Source organism: Salvelinus fontinalis, chromosome 18, assembly GCF_029448725.1.
Source record: "Salvelinus fontinalis isolate EN_2023a chromosome 18, ASM2944872v1, whole genome shotgun sequence".
Lineage (NCBI taxonomy): Eukaryota > Metazoa > Chordata > Actinopteri > Salmoniformes > Salmonidae > Salvelinus > Salvelinus fontinalis.
The window spans coordinates 12,661,342-12,677,659 of NC_074682.1; the positions used below are offsets into that span (position 1 = coordinate 12,661,342).

The 16,318-nt window shown below is 42.0% G+C and overlaps 1 protein-coding gene across 3 annotated transcripts in view; it reads right to left on the reverse strand.

Annotated features, from left to right (window-relative positions):
* Positions 1-9,539: 9,539 nt before the first annotated feature.
* The window catches only part of LOC129815003 (contactin-4-like), a 174,038-nt gene continuing 167,259 nt past the window's right edge, over positions 9,540-16,318 (reverse strand). For all 3 annotated transcript variants that reach the window (XM_055868238.1, XM_055868236.1, XM_055868237.1), the window contains exons 18-23: positions 13,851-14,085; positions 13,451-13,566; positions 12,333-12,519; positions 12,126-12,238; positions 11,862-12,030; positions 9,540-11,505 (exon numbers count right to left, since the gene is read on the reverse strand). In XM_055868238.1, the coding sequence (XP_055724213.1) occupies positions 11,414-11,505; positions 11,862-12,030; positions 12,126-12,238; positions 12,333-12,519; positions 13,451-13,566; positions 13,851-14,085 (912 nt within the window). In that variant the 3' untranslated portion in view covers positions 9,540-11,413. The remainder of the gene's footprint in view (positions 11,506-11,861; positions 12,031-12,125; positions 12,239-12,332; positions 12,520-13,450; positions 13,567-13,850; positions 14,086-16,318) is intronic.

Genomic DNA, 16,318 nt, shown 5'->3' on the forward strand with positions numbered 1-16,318 from the left:
GATGGAGGCCACTGTGTTCTTAGGGACCTTCAGTGCTGCAGAAATATTTTGGTTCCCTTCCCCAGTTCTCTGCCTCGACACAATCCTGTCTCTGAGCTCTACGGTGAATTCCTTCCACCTCCTTGCTTGGTTTTTGCTCTGACATGCACTGTCAACTGTCAGACCTTAAATAGACATGTGCCTTTCCAAATCATGTCCAATCAATTGAATTTACCACAGGTGGATTCCAATAAAGTTGTAGAAACATCTCAAAGATGATCAATGGAAACAGGGTTGCACCTGAGCTCAATTTTGAGTCTCATAGCAAAGGGTATTTCTGTTTTAATTTTTTAAAGCATTTTTACCTGTTTTCGCTTTGTCTTTATGGGGTACTGTTTGTACATTGAGGATTTTTAAATCCATTTTAAAATAAAGCTGTAACGTCAATCCTAGCTCGCTCATTAATGTCTTAATCGGAATTACGGATTGCCTGTTATCCGCTCGTCGTCCCCTTATAAATCAAATCAAATCAAATCAAATTGTATTGGTAACATACACATGGTTAGCAGATGTTAATGCGAGTGTAGCGAAATGCTTGTGCCTCTAGTTCCGACAGTACAGCAATATCTAACAAGTAATCTAACAATTCCACAACAACTACCTACCTAATACACTCAAATCTAAGTAAAGGAATGGAATAAGAATATATAAATATGAATATATGGATGAGCAATGACAGAGTGGCATAGGCAAGATACAATATATGGTATAAAATACAGTATATAGATATGAGATGAGTAATGCAAGATATGTAAACATGATTAAAGTGGCATTATTAAAGTGACTAGTGATGCATTTATTAAAGTGGCCAATGATTTCAAGTCTGTATGTAGGCATCAACCTCTCTATGTTAGTGATGGCTGTTTAACAGTCTGATGGCCTTGAGATAGAAGCTGTTTTTCAGTCTCTCGGTCCCAGCTTTGATGCACCTGTACTGACCTCGCCTTCTGGATAGTTTGTAGATCTCAATTGTCAGTAGAGACCAAATTTGTTTAAGCAAGTCAGAAATATCAGCTATGTTTTTTTAAAAGGCGGTAAATGAGGCTGAATTAACTGTTTCGCTGCCAGACAAGGCTCCGCTGGTAGCCAGGTGTAGCAGTGGTAAGGATTCACTACACGGTGCTGAAAAGAAAGCTCTACTGTTGGGACAGCTTTATGTAGGCCCTAACCGCTTTACTGGCAGAATCAGTAAAGCCATTCTGCTGCCAGTGTATGTCTATGGCATGCATCTAAAACTTTTTGGGGGGAGTTTGCCCCACCAAGATTTACATGCTAAAATCGCCACGATGTGATTGCATCATTTGCATTGATGTCAGAGTGGTTAGAGGGACAATAGAGTGATGAGTACCAGGGTATTAGCAACCTGATGGTTATTAGTAAGTTGGGTACTACCAAAGCATGTCCAGAGTGCATAAAAGGAGATTACCATGACTCAATGGTCACATGGAATTTTACTGGGTCATGACTCATGACTGCCATTGTGGTGGTAATAGGGTCACTGCAACAGCCTTAATCTTGGATTTACATACAGAATAGTACAAAATGCTGAGACCAGGTTGAGGAGAGAAGAGAGGAGTGATGAAGAGGAGTGAGACAGAGGACGTCCACTCCAATACATGCCTGTAAACATTCCACTAGGTCTCTCATCACAGTGTGGGTGTTAAAATGTTATTTTATGTGACGTATGTCACAGCGCATGTGTTTTGTGTGCATTGCCTATGTCTATGTAAAACCCTTACGGCAAGCCGTACAGCAGTTAAAACATCTTCAAAGGCCTGATTTAATCTATGTAGTGACTCACCCCGTATGAGGCTGCGTTGTGCAGGGAGATGTGGCCTCCTTTGACCTGAGCGTTGTCGCCAGCCCCGTGCTTAAGGAGAGCAGCATCTCCTTCCAGCTTGTCCTGGATGTCCGTGTCTCCCTCCTTCACCATGTCCAAAGACATGTTGCCATCACAGTTCTTCTTGGTTGGGGATACATACAGACAAATTGATGTGTCCTTAAAATGTATGAGAAGCATTTCACAAAAAAGTTATTGTTAACTTAAGTTGCAAAGTAAAATCCATATCTCAGACTGGCCAATAAAAATAAAAGATTAAAATGGGCAAAAGAACACCCCTTCAAATGAGTGGATTCGGCTATTTGAGCCACACCCGTTGCTGACTGGTGTGTAAAATCGAGCACACAGCCATGCAATCTGCATAGACAAACATTGGCAGTAGAATGGCCATACTGAAGAGCTCAGTGACTTTCAACAGGCGTCGTCATATGATGCTAGAGCTGCCCCGGTCAACTGTCAGTGCTGTTTTTGTGAAGTGGAAATGTCTTGGAGCAACAATGGATCAACTGCGAAGTGGTAGGCTACACAAACTCAAAGAATGGGACCGCTGAGTACTGAAGCATGTATCGCATGAAATCGTCTGTCCTTGGTTGCAACACTCACTATCTAGATCCAAACTGCCTCTGGAAGCAACGTCAGCACAGTAACTGTTCATCGGGAGCTTCAAGAAATGCGTTTCCATGACTGAGCAGCCGCACACAAGCTTAAGATCATCATGCGCAATGCCAAGCGTTGGCTGGAGTGGTGTAAAACTTTCAGCCGTTGGACTCTGGAGCAGTGGAAACACGTTCTCTGGAGTGATGAATCACGCTTCACCATCTGGCAGTCTGATGAAATTATCGGGGTTTGGCGGATGCCAGGAGAACTCCACCTGCCCCAATGCATAATGCAAGTGTAAAGTCTGGTGGAGGAGGAAAAATGATCTGGGGCTGTTTTCATGGTTCGGGAAATCTTAACGCTATGGCATACAATGACATTCTTGACGATTCTGTGCTTCCAACTTTGTGGCAACAGTTTGGGGAAGGCCTTTTCCGGTTTCAGTATGACATTGTCCCTGTGCACAAAGTGAGGTCTATACAGAAATGGTTTGTTGAGATCGTTGGGGCAGAACTTTACTGGCCTGCACAGAGCCCTGACCCTAACCCTGTTGAACACTTTTGGGATGAATTGTAACGCCGAATGTAAGCCAGACATAATCACCCAACATCAGTGCCTGACCTCACTAATGCTCTTGTGGCTGAATGGACGCAAATTCCCGCAGCAATGTTCCAACATCTAGTGGAAAGCCTTCCCAGAAGAGTGGAGGCTGTTATAGCAACAAAGGGGGGGACCAACTCCATATTATTGCCCATGATTTTGGAATGAGATGTTCGACGAGCAGGTGTCCATATACTTTTGGTCATTGAGTGTATATAATGACAGTAATAGGCAGATAGCTATGATAAGAAAGTAATAAACAACTTGACATCCATAGCCAAAATGTTTGTATGATCAAGTCGTAAAAACGAGGCACATTTTCTTCATTACCCTCTACTTTAAACTGTCGTGTAGAAATAATCATTGATGATTGAAACAAAGTTGTTCCCATTGAAAAAGCCTAGCACAGCTGTCCTGCCTGCTGCAATCTTGACACCCAAGTAGGGCTGTCATTAAATTTTTGTGAGCCGGTGATTGTCAAGCAAACAACTGCCAGTCTCACTGTAATTGACTGTTAATTAACATAAACACATGTACCATCTCCTGGCTAACACACATAGCCTACAAGCCACTGATGCAGACCTCTGGAACATCTCCATTTTAAAAAGTCTAATAAATCCATTTAAATAAGCCTACACCATCACAATAAATCCATGATTTCTTTTAGACAGGTCTAAAGAAACATGATATGAAGAAAATGTAGTCTATTTCAGAAGAACAGAATAGTATACTCTGAGTTGTCCTAATGTTAGGCCCTAATCTGGCTAGACCATATTGCTGTGGGCTACATTAGTTCATTTAGCAGTGAAGATTCGCTTAGAATACCTTGGCATTATTTTATACTATTTTATAATAGAATATAATATAAAGGATATTTGCTCCAAACGAGGGATGCGGCTATTCTGTGTTGAGCGGTTAACAAAGAAACAGGTCCACCTATGCTATATGCTTAATTTAGAGTTATTTATGCAACTTTACTAGTGATTAAAACGTTGGGCTATATATATATATTTTTTTATACATTCCAAGGCTGCATAACGCAGCACCTCTCACTCACATGACTCTCTCAGATATCTCAATTCTTATTAGCCAATGCCCGTCACGTGATTGGGTCCTTCTCACAGGCAATCTCAGAGGTCCTTCTCACAGGATACAAGTGAAGACAGACACATTGGGGCGTGCGTTCTTATCGAATTCTGAGGCGCATATTGAAGATGTTGGAAGAACTGTCCACATGTACTTTTCGTCAGCCTACAAGATGAGGAAGCCTAACAAACAGCAAAAGTACTAGCCTACGTCAATCTACTATCCCCCACACTACAAAAGTTGACCTATTCTATTGTTCTTCTGTCTCGAGAAATAAATATTCCAAATAGTCTGGGACAGTTGTGGGATGGGATAGACCCCACAGTTTAAAATCAATGAGGCTGATGCAACATGTCAGAACATTTAACTTAAAATGTTGGAAAACTATGAATCAAATCAAATTGTATTTGTCACATGCGCTGAATACAAAAGGTGTAGACCGTACAATGAAAAGCTTATTTACAAGCCCTTACAACTTCTTAGGGATAGGGGGTAGTATTTTCACGTCCGGATGAAAAGCGTGCCCAAAGTTAACTGCCTGCTACTCAGGCCCAGAAGCTAGGATATGCATATTATTAGTAGATTTTGATATAAAACACTCTGAAATTCTAGAATTGTTTGAATAATGTTTATGTGTATAACAGAACTGTTTTGGCAGGCGAAACCCTGAGCACAATCCATCCTAGGAAAATTATTTTTGAGGTCAATCTGTTTTCCATTGGTTTTCTATGGTAAGCCCTTTTTAATAGGAATCTACTTGCAGTTCCTATGGCTTCCACTAGATGTCAACAGTCTTTAGAAATTGGTTGATGTTTTTCTTTTGAGAAATGAAGAAGTAGCCCTGTTCTTTCCATGTGTCCCTCCAGGTGGACTCAAGTATTTTGGTGCGTGCGACCTGGAACACACTTCACTTTGTTTTCGTCTGGTATTGAACACAGTTTATCCCGTCTTAAATTTTATTGATTATTTACGTTTTAGGATACCTAAAGTTGGATTAGGAAAGTTGTTTGAAATGTTTGGACCAAGTTTACAGGTAACTTATTAGATACTTTGTAGTCATGTTGGGCGAGTTGGAACCGGTGTATTTTCTGAATCAAACGCGCCAATAAAATTGACATTTTGGGGATATAAAGAAGGAATTTATTGAACAAAAGGACCATTTGTGATGTTTCTGGGACATTTTGGAGTGCCAACAGAAGAAGAAGCAATTTCCCTGGATGTTGTCAAATCGAGCAGGAAGGGATCACAAATAAGTTTTTAACCAACAATGCAGTTCAAGAAATAGAGTTAAGAAAAGTTTTACTATTTACTAAGTAAACTAAAGTTTAAAAAATGTAGTCAAATTAAAAAGTAACACAAGAAAATTACATAACAATAATGAGGCTACATAAAGGGGGGGCAGGTTAGTTGAGGTAATTTGCAAAGTCACAGTGCATAAATAATAAACAGCGAGTAGCAGCAGTGTAAAAACAGAGGGGGGGGGGGGGGGGGGGGGGGGGTCAATGAAATAGTCCGGGTGGCCATTTGATTAATTGTTCAGTAGTCTTATGGCTTGGGGGTAGAAGCTGTTAAGGAGCCTTTTTGTCCTAGACCTGGTGCTCCAGTAGCAGAGAAAACAGTCTATGACTTGGGTGATTGGAGTCTTTGACAATTCTTTGGGCCTTCCTCTGACACCGCCGAGTATATACTGTCACGCCCTGATCTGTTTCACCTGTTCCTGTGATTGTCTCCACCCCCTCCAGGTGTTGCTTATTTTCTCCAGTGTATTTATCCCTGTGTTTCCTGTCTCTCTGTGCCAGTTCATCTTGTATGTTTAGTCAAGTCAACCAGCGTGTTTTTCCCGTACTCCTTTTTACTATTCTCCTTTTTCTAGTCCTCCCGGTTTTGACCCTTGCCTGTTTCTGGACTCTGTACCCGCCTGCCTGACCATTCTGCCTTCCTTGACCACGAGTCTGTCTGCCACTCTGTACCTCCTGGACTCTGATCTGGTCTTGACCTTTTTGCCTGTCCACGACCATTCTCTTGCCTACCCCTTTGGATTATTAAACATTATACGACTCCAACCATCTGCCTCCTGTGTCTGCATCTGGGTCTGCCTTGTGCCTTGATGATATACTGTAGGTCCTGGATGGCAGAAAGCTCGACCCCAGTGATGTACTGGGCCGTACGTACTACCCTCTGTAGCGCCTTATGGTCAGATGCCGAGCAGTTGCCATACCAGGCGGTGATGCAACCGGTCAGGATGCTCTCGATGGTGCAGCTGTATAACTTTTTGAGGATCTGGGGATCCATGCAAAATCTTTTCAGTCTCCTGAGGGGGAAAAGGTGTTGTCATGTCCTCTTCACAACTGTCTTGGTGTGTTTGGACCATGATCGTTTGTTGGTGATGTGGACACCAAGGCACTTGAAACTCTCGACCAGCTCCACTTCAGCCCTGTCGATGTTAATGGAGGCCTGTTCAGGCCTCCTTTTCCTATAGTCCACGATCAGCTCCTTTGTCTTGCTCACATTGAGGGAGAGGTTGTTGTCCTGGCACCACTATGCCAGGTCTCTGACCTCATCCCTATAGGCTGTCTCTTTTCATTGTCGATGATCAGTCCTACCACCGTTGTCGTCAGCAAACTTAATGATGGTGTTGGAGTCGTGCTTGGCCACGCAGTCATGGGTGAAGAGGGAATAAAGGGACTAACCACGCACCCCTGAGGGGCCCCAGTGTTGAGGATCAGCTTGACAGATGTGTTGTTGCCTACTCTTACCACCTGGGGGCGGCCCATCAGGAAGTCCAGGATCCAGTTGCAAAGGGAATTGTTTAGTCCCAGGGTCCTTAGCCTATTAATGAGCTTTGTTGGTACTATGGTGTTGAATGCTGAGGTGTAGTCAGTTAACAGCATTCTCGCATAGGTGTTCCTTTTGTCCAGCTAAGGGCAATGTGGCATGCTTTAGATTGCGGCATCTGTGGATCTGTTGGGGTGGTATGCGAATTGGAGTGGGTCTAGGGTTTCTGGTATGATGGTGTTGATGTGAGCCATGACCAGCTTTTCAAAGCACATCATGGCTACCAACGTGAGTGCTACAGGGAGGAAATCATTTAGGCAGGTTACCTTCGCTTTCTTGGGCACAGGGACTATGGTGGTCGGAAACATCTTGGTATTACAGACTCGGTCAGGGAGAGGTTGAAAATGACAGTGAAGATACTTGCCAGTTAGTCCACGCATGCTTTGTGTACACGTCCTGGTAATCCATCAGGTCCCGCAGGTTTGGGAATGTTGACCTGTTTAAAGGTCTTGCTCACATTGGCTACGGAGAGCGTGATCACACAGTCACCCGGAGCAGCTGGTGCTCTCATGCATGCTTCAGTGTTGCTTCCCTCAAAGCAAGAATAGAAGGCATTTAGCTTGTCTGGTAGGCTCGTGTCACGGGCAGCTCATGGCTGAGTTTCCCTTTGTAGTCCATAATAGTTTTCAAGCCCTGCCATATCCAATGAGCATCAGAGCCGGCGTGGTAGGATTCAACCTTTGTACTGTATTGACACTTTGGCTGTTTGATTGTTCGTCTGAGGGCATAGCGGGATTTCTTATTAGCAACCAGATTAGTGTCCCACTCCTTGAAAGCGGAAGCTATAGCCTTTAGGTCGGTGCGGATGTTGCATGTAAATCCATGGCTTCTTGTTGGAATATGTACGTACGGTCACTGTTTGATGAAGCCGGTGACTTATTGATGAAGCAGGTGACTGAGGTGGTATACTCATTTACATTACATTTAAGTCATTTAGCAGACGCTCTTATCCAGAGCGACTTACAAATTGGTGCATTCACATACTCCTCAATGCCATTGGATTAATCCCAGAACATATTCCAGTCTGTGTTAGCAAAACAGTCCTTTAGCATAGCATCCGGGTCATCTGACCACTTCCGAATTGAGCAAGTCACTGGTACAGCAGGCGCTGTTTCTTGCCTTACTGCCCCCAAGTTAGGCATAATTCACAAGTGATAATATATAATTCACAAGTGATAGGCTAACATTGTCACCCATCAGACTATTCTTGATTTAGTCTTGTCTTTACAAACACTAAACAATATGGGTGAAATTCGTTTTGATTTAGAATGGACCATTATCATGCACCTGTCTCAAAACAGGGGCAGGGGGAAAAAGACATGTCATCTATGCTTTTCCCGTGGTTAATTTTTATGTCAGCCAGGTAGGCTATACTCCTGTTGTAAAGAGAAGCAATGTGCCTAATATTAGGAAGTTGAGAAATAAATATAGTAGGCCTAGCCTATAGAAAGCTGATGGGATCCTCCTCTTTTTAATAGAGGCCATCAAAACTCTGTTTTATCATGCAGTTGCCTAGCCTATAGAAATGTTGCGCAACATGAGCTCATGGGCTCTCATGAAGTGTTTGATTAGATTTTCGAATACATTTGCATTGACGTCAGAGTGATTAGAGGGACAATAGAGTGCTGACTACCATGCAGTTAACAAGTCTGGTAGGCTACTAATGACCATCAGCAGCATCAGAGCTTGGAGAAGCGTAGTTACCATGACTAAACAGTCACGTGGAATTTGATTGTGGTCATGACTCTTGACAGCTGGTGTGGCTGTAATATGATCACCATAACAGCCCTATGCCCGTGTTGTGTAACAATACTCTGAGGGTATTACTACACAAAGGGTAGTTTTGTAGGACTACAGTTCCACCCCTATCTTCCAATATTTCATGTCTTGAACAGTTGAATATTACAACTTTTTAAGGATGTATCAAACCATGGTATTTTTGATTCACCATAAAGGCTTTCCAAACCATTTAAAAAAATATATTATTCATAAATGCTTTCCTAACCATAAATAATACACAAGATCAGAATATTTTAAAATCTACTAATTGGTACTGAAAAGGAGACAAATATGCATAGCTTTCTTTCATTTCATTGATCCCAAATATTCTGAACTGTTCTGTCCATATATTCTAGTGAGTTTGTCAAGAAAAGTATAATTATTGTACCGTACTGTACCAGCATCACATGTTAAATTTGAAGCGATTGCTTTAGATAAATGTACTGAAAATTGTATTGAGTGAAAACTCCACAAACTTTCAGTGGTTGAATTACATTTATTCAGCTGGCGCAAGGGAACCACGCCTGTAGAGCCTGTTATGCACCTACATAAGGTAAGCCTGAATCCAACTACTGAGAAGGAAAGGCGTGTGTAGGAAAGGCATACATTTCTTAAGTCTGAATCAGGTCCCATACACACTTGCTCCCTGAACATGAATTTTAGCTTGCAGCACTGCCTACTGGATGTAATATGAATTTCAAGATAATTAATTCTGATTACAAGTAATAAGCATTAAGAAATAAGTACATTGAATTTCACTCACTTAATATAAATCAATAAACTTTATTCATTAACACAGTATAAACAACCAACAACAGCAAAAAACAGAACTTCACATGGAGTAAATGGATGGTAGTACCGGTAAATCCCAAAGTGTGTAGGCCTACAGGAGAACCTGTTTGAGACAGAAGCACAGACATAAAAGTGGTTTGACTTGTATGGGTACAGATACACAAACCTGCTATCTCTTTGCATGGTCGCAAGCCATTCAGTCAGTTAGCAAATGGACAGAAAAGAAGGGCAAATACAGTCATGCTGAACGACATTTAGCTACTGTATGAAACATTTGTGTTATTACATAAAAACCAGGTTAATCAGCTCTTTAGAAAGGTTTTTATTTGATATAAATGATCTGAAGTGTAGAAAAAAGTATATTACACATTTCTCGATGCATGATTCTGAGTCAGACCCATTAGTCTGCCTAAACTTCCCCTCGAAAGTACTACAAACTACCTGCACTTTTTACTTTTTCACTGGATTACAAGCTACATATGTATGGGACTGTATTGTACTGTACTGTACTGTACCAGTATCACATGGCATCAGAAGACTATGGGAAAGGAAAACTTGTCAGCAGCATTTATCTTTTAGTAGGGAAGCAGTCAGTGGACCTACTAAAATGTCCCAGGCTTTCCACCTTACCTTTAAACCATGCTGAACAGCACTACACTGTTGAAACACACTTCTCCTTCATAAAGAGCTTTTCCAGGTCAGGTCACATGGTCAGAAAACCCCCTGGCCCTAACTATAATATATGACAAGGACAAGGAGATTTTGCCGACCACATAACCTGACCAGGAAAAAACTCCTGGCCCTAAGAATGACTGTAGGATTATACACGGGATGGTAATAACCTGTCTATTAATGCAGAGTGTAGCTACACATCATACAGCAGCTGCATAACAACATACATCTATGTTTATAATAGTTGTTGATAGATAAGTTAAGGCTCTTTAAGGACCTGAGGATTTCGAAGATATGATGAGGCACACACAAGGCAAAGAATAGAATAGCTTTAGAGTTGACACACGTCTAATGTAACTGAGAGGATGAGTAGGATGATGAGCGGATGAGACAGATAGCCAGCGCAATTAAATGGCCAAGGCAGAGCAACCTTTGGAAGATGGGACTCCAAACCAGCAAGGGACAATAAAGTCCCTCTCGTCCTATAACATAGTTTGTCACATTTCTATCAAGTCTCATTTTTCATCAGGCGTCAGTGCAATGTTTTATGGAGTATTAAAAAAATAGTTATAAAGCAATATACTCAACATATCTGTCTAGATGGTGGTAAAAATTCATACATTTCGAAGAAGACTGAAATATGGTCTTTGTTTGACATGAAACCACAGTAACAGGTTGTTTTCTTTCACCCCAAAAAATGCTATTCACTTCAGACGACAAAAGCGCTCTTTCCAACAAACTGAAAACTTATCAAATTCTAAAACTGTCAGATCTGTATGTAAGTACGCACCATGCACTGAACTCACCTCAACCTTGCCTTTTATAAAAAGCCCAGACCAATTATGAATTGGTTTCAAAAGAAATCTATAAAAGCTAGACATGTCATACAAAAGATGCATATAAGACATTTTTCTTTTTTTTAATGAAAGCTGCTTTGGTAACAACAGAGTCAAGACATCGGTCGATTTCCTGTTCTCGCCGGTGGACGGGGTGCTGAAGCGAGGCCCTTTCTCTCCCTCTCATCTCAGTGGCTTGGTTTTCCAATGTTGCTCATCCTCCTGCCTCTAAAATCTAAATGAATGAATCTAGTTACACCAGACTGGGTGGTTGGTGTTCCTGTTCCGTTGTCAAGTTGCCTCCACATCAGATGCAATGTCCGCTGGTAGCGGTTTGTCATAACGATGTCCGCGCTGTGAACGACAGTGCTATTGTACTGAGGGCTGATAAAGTAGAGACCTTGGTCGCCGAGCCAATTGCATTGGGACCTGAAAAACATGAAAAGGAATGGGCTTTGATAGTCTGTCTGTTTATACAGAAAATGACAAGCAGCCTGGTTGGCAATTCGTTGTTGAAGGCTTTTGTGCTATTAAATGCTTTGATGATCAAACCTTGGGCATATTTACACGCAATTCTGAATATATAAAGTAATTTAGTCTGGGTTTAAATCCTGGCACTATTCATTTTTATAGATAATCCTTACTTTATCTGTTCCTTTTGAAGACATGACTAGGGCCAGAAAAACTCCAGTCCGTAGTCAAGACAATAAAGCAGTACTGGCAATAGCTATAGCAACGCCATTGAGATCAATGAAGTATGAGGAAGCAGTCCACTAGAGACTGACCTGGTATTCTGGGGATTGTGATCTGTCTGCTACTGCTCCCCTCTCCTCCCTCCCCAAATGGTTTGATCTGGATGAAGTACTCCTCGTCCATAGGCAGGGAGAGCTCCACCGACGTTGTGTTGGTTTCCATGACACTAGGACGGCTATGTCGGTTATGCTTGTAGAGCACCTAGGGATGGACCACACAGGTAGAAGTTCACCCGGGAGAAACCATGACAACGGCCACTATTTCTAACTAAATCCATGTAGTCAGTGCTTCCTTACTTTGTAGCCAGTGACCTCTGACTCGTTCTCCAGGGCTTTGACCTGCTCCCAGTTCAGGATTATCTTGGAATTCAATGTGTTCCACATGACTTTCGCCGGGGGCTGGCTGGGCGCTGAGGGACACAAATACATGAGGATGAGGATCACATGATCTCCAATAAGTCAATTGAAACAACCGCTCGAACCAAAAGCAGGGTAGATGCTTACGTGGTTTCTTGGTGGTGACATTGACAGTAACACTAGGAAGCCCAGCCCCGGCCGTATTGTATGCTCTCACTGTGACGTAGTAGGTGTTGCTTCCTCTCACCCCTCGGATAATGGCTGATGTCTGGTTGCCTACCGTTCTCTGCACACTGGCTGCCTCCTCCTTCTCTCTCTTCTCCCAGTACCTCAACTGAGACCAGATAGAAAGAGGATAACCAGGGACATTAATGCAGACACTAATTTGTGAGAACATTGTAAAAACCTGTTTTTTGGTAGACACTGTTCACGAACTGTAAACTGGAACTGCAGTGAATTGGTATAAAAACAGCATTTCATTGTATGGTGTCACCTCATATATTCTCGTCTTTCCATGAATAAGGTGCCTTGGTTCTGGTTACTTAGCTCTCGAAGTGAGGGAGTGTTTAAATGGCGTGGTCAAAGAGAAATCACAATGTGTAAAATGTCCCAGCTGTCAAGTTGAATGATAACAGATTTTCTTTGTCACCCGAGTGTCCAGGCTGAAATAGCTGGCACGGTTGACAGCACACATATAATTTGTCTTCCCTCATAGGAACCGTTTGCTCAGGCCCCACTTCCCTGTTTACTTTATGGTCAACAATTCATAATTCCAGTACTTTATGCATCCCATGGATGAAAATATAATTTTTTTCCAATACTGAATGTCAATAGTGAGCTGACTAAGGATTGGAATCAACTAACTGAGCTCAAAGCCACACTTTTAGCCTACAGTACAGTGTGGATTATAGGCTAAACATTCTGTCCCCTGGTGCATTGCATCACTAGACTGTTAGACTAATCAGTGTAGTTAGTAACAGCACTTAGCACAGCAACAAGAGAAACACAACTCAACAGACAGGGGACCTGGCTGGACCATTACACATAACAACCTATTACATCTGAGATGCCCAATGTGCATGAGCTAGCAACACTCATCAATAATAGAACGGAACAAGATCGTACAGCATTAGTTGCTACACACATGCACACACACATGCACATGCTCACGACTACACACACAGACACACACATGCCTTTACTCATGCAAGTAAACACTTTGACACACAAATAGGTAGAGGGAAACAGGAAAAAACTTGACTAACCTCATAGCCTAGGACTCTTCTCTTGCTGGTGTTCCAAGGCAGGGCTTTCCATGAAACCTCAATCTCAGATGCAGACAGACTCTTGGCTCGGATCCTGGTGGGCGCTCTGCCAGGCTCTGGGTGAAATGTAAAAATCATTTGAATGAGTTTAAAAGTAATGGCAGGATTTGATGACTCTTAAAGTGGGTCCATCTCTTTCATCAGAAGTACAGAGAGAACCAGAACCAGCAGCAGTGGGAACCAACCATCTGCAGATAGGAGAGCATGGGCAGCAAGATCACTGTATTGACCGGGAATAAACTATCCAGAGACGCCTCTCCATTGGCTTTTAAACGCTATGTGTGAACTGATGCCCGGGAAGCACTGCCGCTCCTCTGACATGACTTAATTTTTTACCAACCTTCCTCTGCAGAGTAGATGGTGATGACGGGTCCGAAAGGGCCTTCCCCTTCGTTGTTGTACACTCCAACCTTCACTTGGAAGGGGGAGAAGGGCTGGATGCTCTCGTTCTTAAAGACATATTTGGAGGCTTCTGATGAGGGCACTGCGGCCTGCATCCAGCCAGTGGCACCGTACGGTCTAAAGGCCACCACATAGCCAAACCCCCCCCCGTTCTGCAGCTCCTCAGGAACAGGCTAGAAGAAAACATACACATTCACGCATGCACACACATACACACACACATTGAAACTGGTGCACAAGTAGTGAACACCCACGTCCATCAATAATAAAGCGCCCTCAGCATGATACCGCCACCTAGCTATTGTTAAGACTGAAAGCACATCATATTTCATATATTTATGGGGACTGACTTTTATTGTGCAAGTCAACACTCCCCAAAGATGCATGGTTATATAAAGGGCATGGTTATATAAAGGGCACTATTTTATAATAGTTGGGAACAGTGGAGGCTTCTCAGAGGAGGAAGGGGAGGACCATCCTCCTCAGTGAATTTCATAAAAATGTAAATAGTGAAACATTAAAAAAGTTATCCTCTTTAAATAAAACTATACTAAATATATTCATATGTCACCAAATAAATGATTAAAACACTATGTTTGGCAATGAAGGTCTACAGTAGCCTCAGCAGCACTCTGTAGGTTAGCATCATGGTGTAGCTGGAGAACAGCTAGTTTCCGTCCTCCTCTGGGTACATTGACTTCAATACAATACCTAGGAGGCTTGTGGTTCTCACCCCCTTCCATAGACTTACACAGTAATTATGACATTTCCAGACGACGTCCGCCAAACTATCAGAGCTCTTGCAGCATGAACTGACATGTTGTCCACCCAATCAAAGGATCAGAGTAATGAATCTAGTACGGAAAGCTACAGCTAGCTAGCACTGCATAAAACGCGGTGAGTAGTTGACTCAAAGAGAGCGAAAGACAGTAATTGAACAGTTTTGAACAAATTCATTTCTTCAAAAATAAAGGAGAAGCAAGCGAGAGAGAGAGAGATATATTTTGTTGTATTCTTTTTCACTTTAACTTACTTAGCTAGAGAATGCAGCTAGGTAGTTTAGCCTACTCAAACACCCGGCTTAAACAGAGAGGGCTGCTATGCTAGCTAGTTGGCTATGGCTATGGCTATCCAACACTGGAACTCTTCCAAGTCAAGGTAAGCTTTTGTTTGTATTAATTTATTGCCACCAGGGCCCACCGGTGTAACTGCTAAACTGCTTGCTGCTGACTGTACACTGTACTGCATGTTCTAGTTAGTTCTAGTAGCTATGCTGACTATGATGTTTATGTGGTGACATTGATGTAGGCGTGTATAGCAGTTAGCGGTTATGATATGAAGGTTTGGCTAGGAAAGTTTTTTTCGCCTGGTCACAGAATGCTGATGTGTTGTACACTAAAGTCCACAAGCGAAGGGAAAAGGTGAAAGGAGGAGAGCGCGTAGATACGAGAAGGAATACTATGATCAAAGGGATCATTCATGCTGTTTGTATGTGGCTGCTATGAAAGTGAACTGTGTTTGAGTGTGATTAGGGTTGTATTCACTCCACCGATTCTGTTGAAAACCATTTCTTAAACAGAAGCAATTGGAATGAATCAGGGATAAACAAAGCTGGATTTTTCCAATAGAAACTCTGTTTGCAATTGTTGGACTAATGATTACACCCTATATCAGCTAGATGCAGGCAAGAGATTTGATTTCTCCAATTTTCTCTTGACCTACATTGCAGACTTTCATTCATAGGCTAGGTTGTAGCTAGCAACCTCATGATGGGGTATAGGGAAAATGTTGTTATCATGTAGTAGCCTAAACCTATCGATGTTATATTGAGTTGGGTGAATGGAATATGAATGACAGTCATCCAATATACTGTAATAGAAATAAGAAAATGAATCGTCCTCCCTCATCTTAAATGGCACCGACCGCCACTGCTTTGGAAAAGTAGTATGTAGACAGACAGCTTACATTTTCACATCATTGTGTAGCTACACATTGAAATCATTTAGTCCATTGTACTTCTAGTCTGAAGTAACTTCAATCAAGGCTGTATTGAAACTTTGTTAAGGCGAAGTTAGACTGTAATTGAACTCATTAACATTCACTAGTCAATCAGCAAAACATTCACAGCAGTGGATGATTTTCAAGCAGGGCTAATCACATATTTTCTCAATCGCGTACAAGCAATTTTTGAATCTGTGTTGAAACGTATATATAGCTCAAATGCTCAAATACATTTACAGAACTTCCAATCATTTTCTTGCCTTAGTACCTGACTTGCATATCTTAGCCCACCTTTTGCAAAACATTAAATATAATACACAATCAGTAAATACTACTGCACAAAATTCTAAATCACCCCATCAGTGTTATACCATGTACATTACAATATAGGGAAAGATCTAGGCC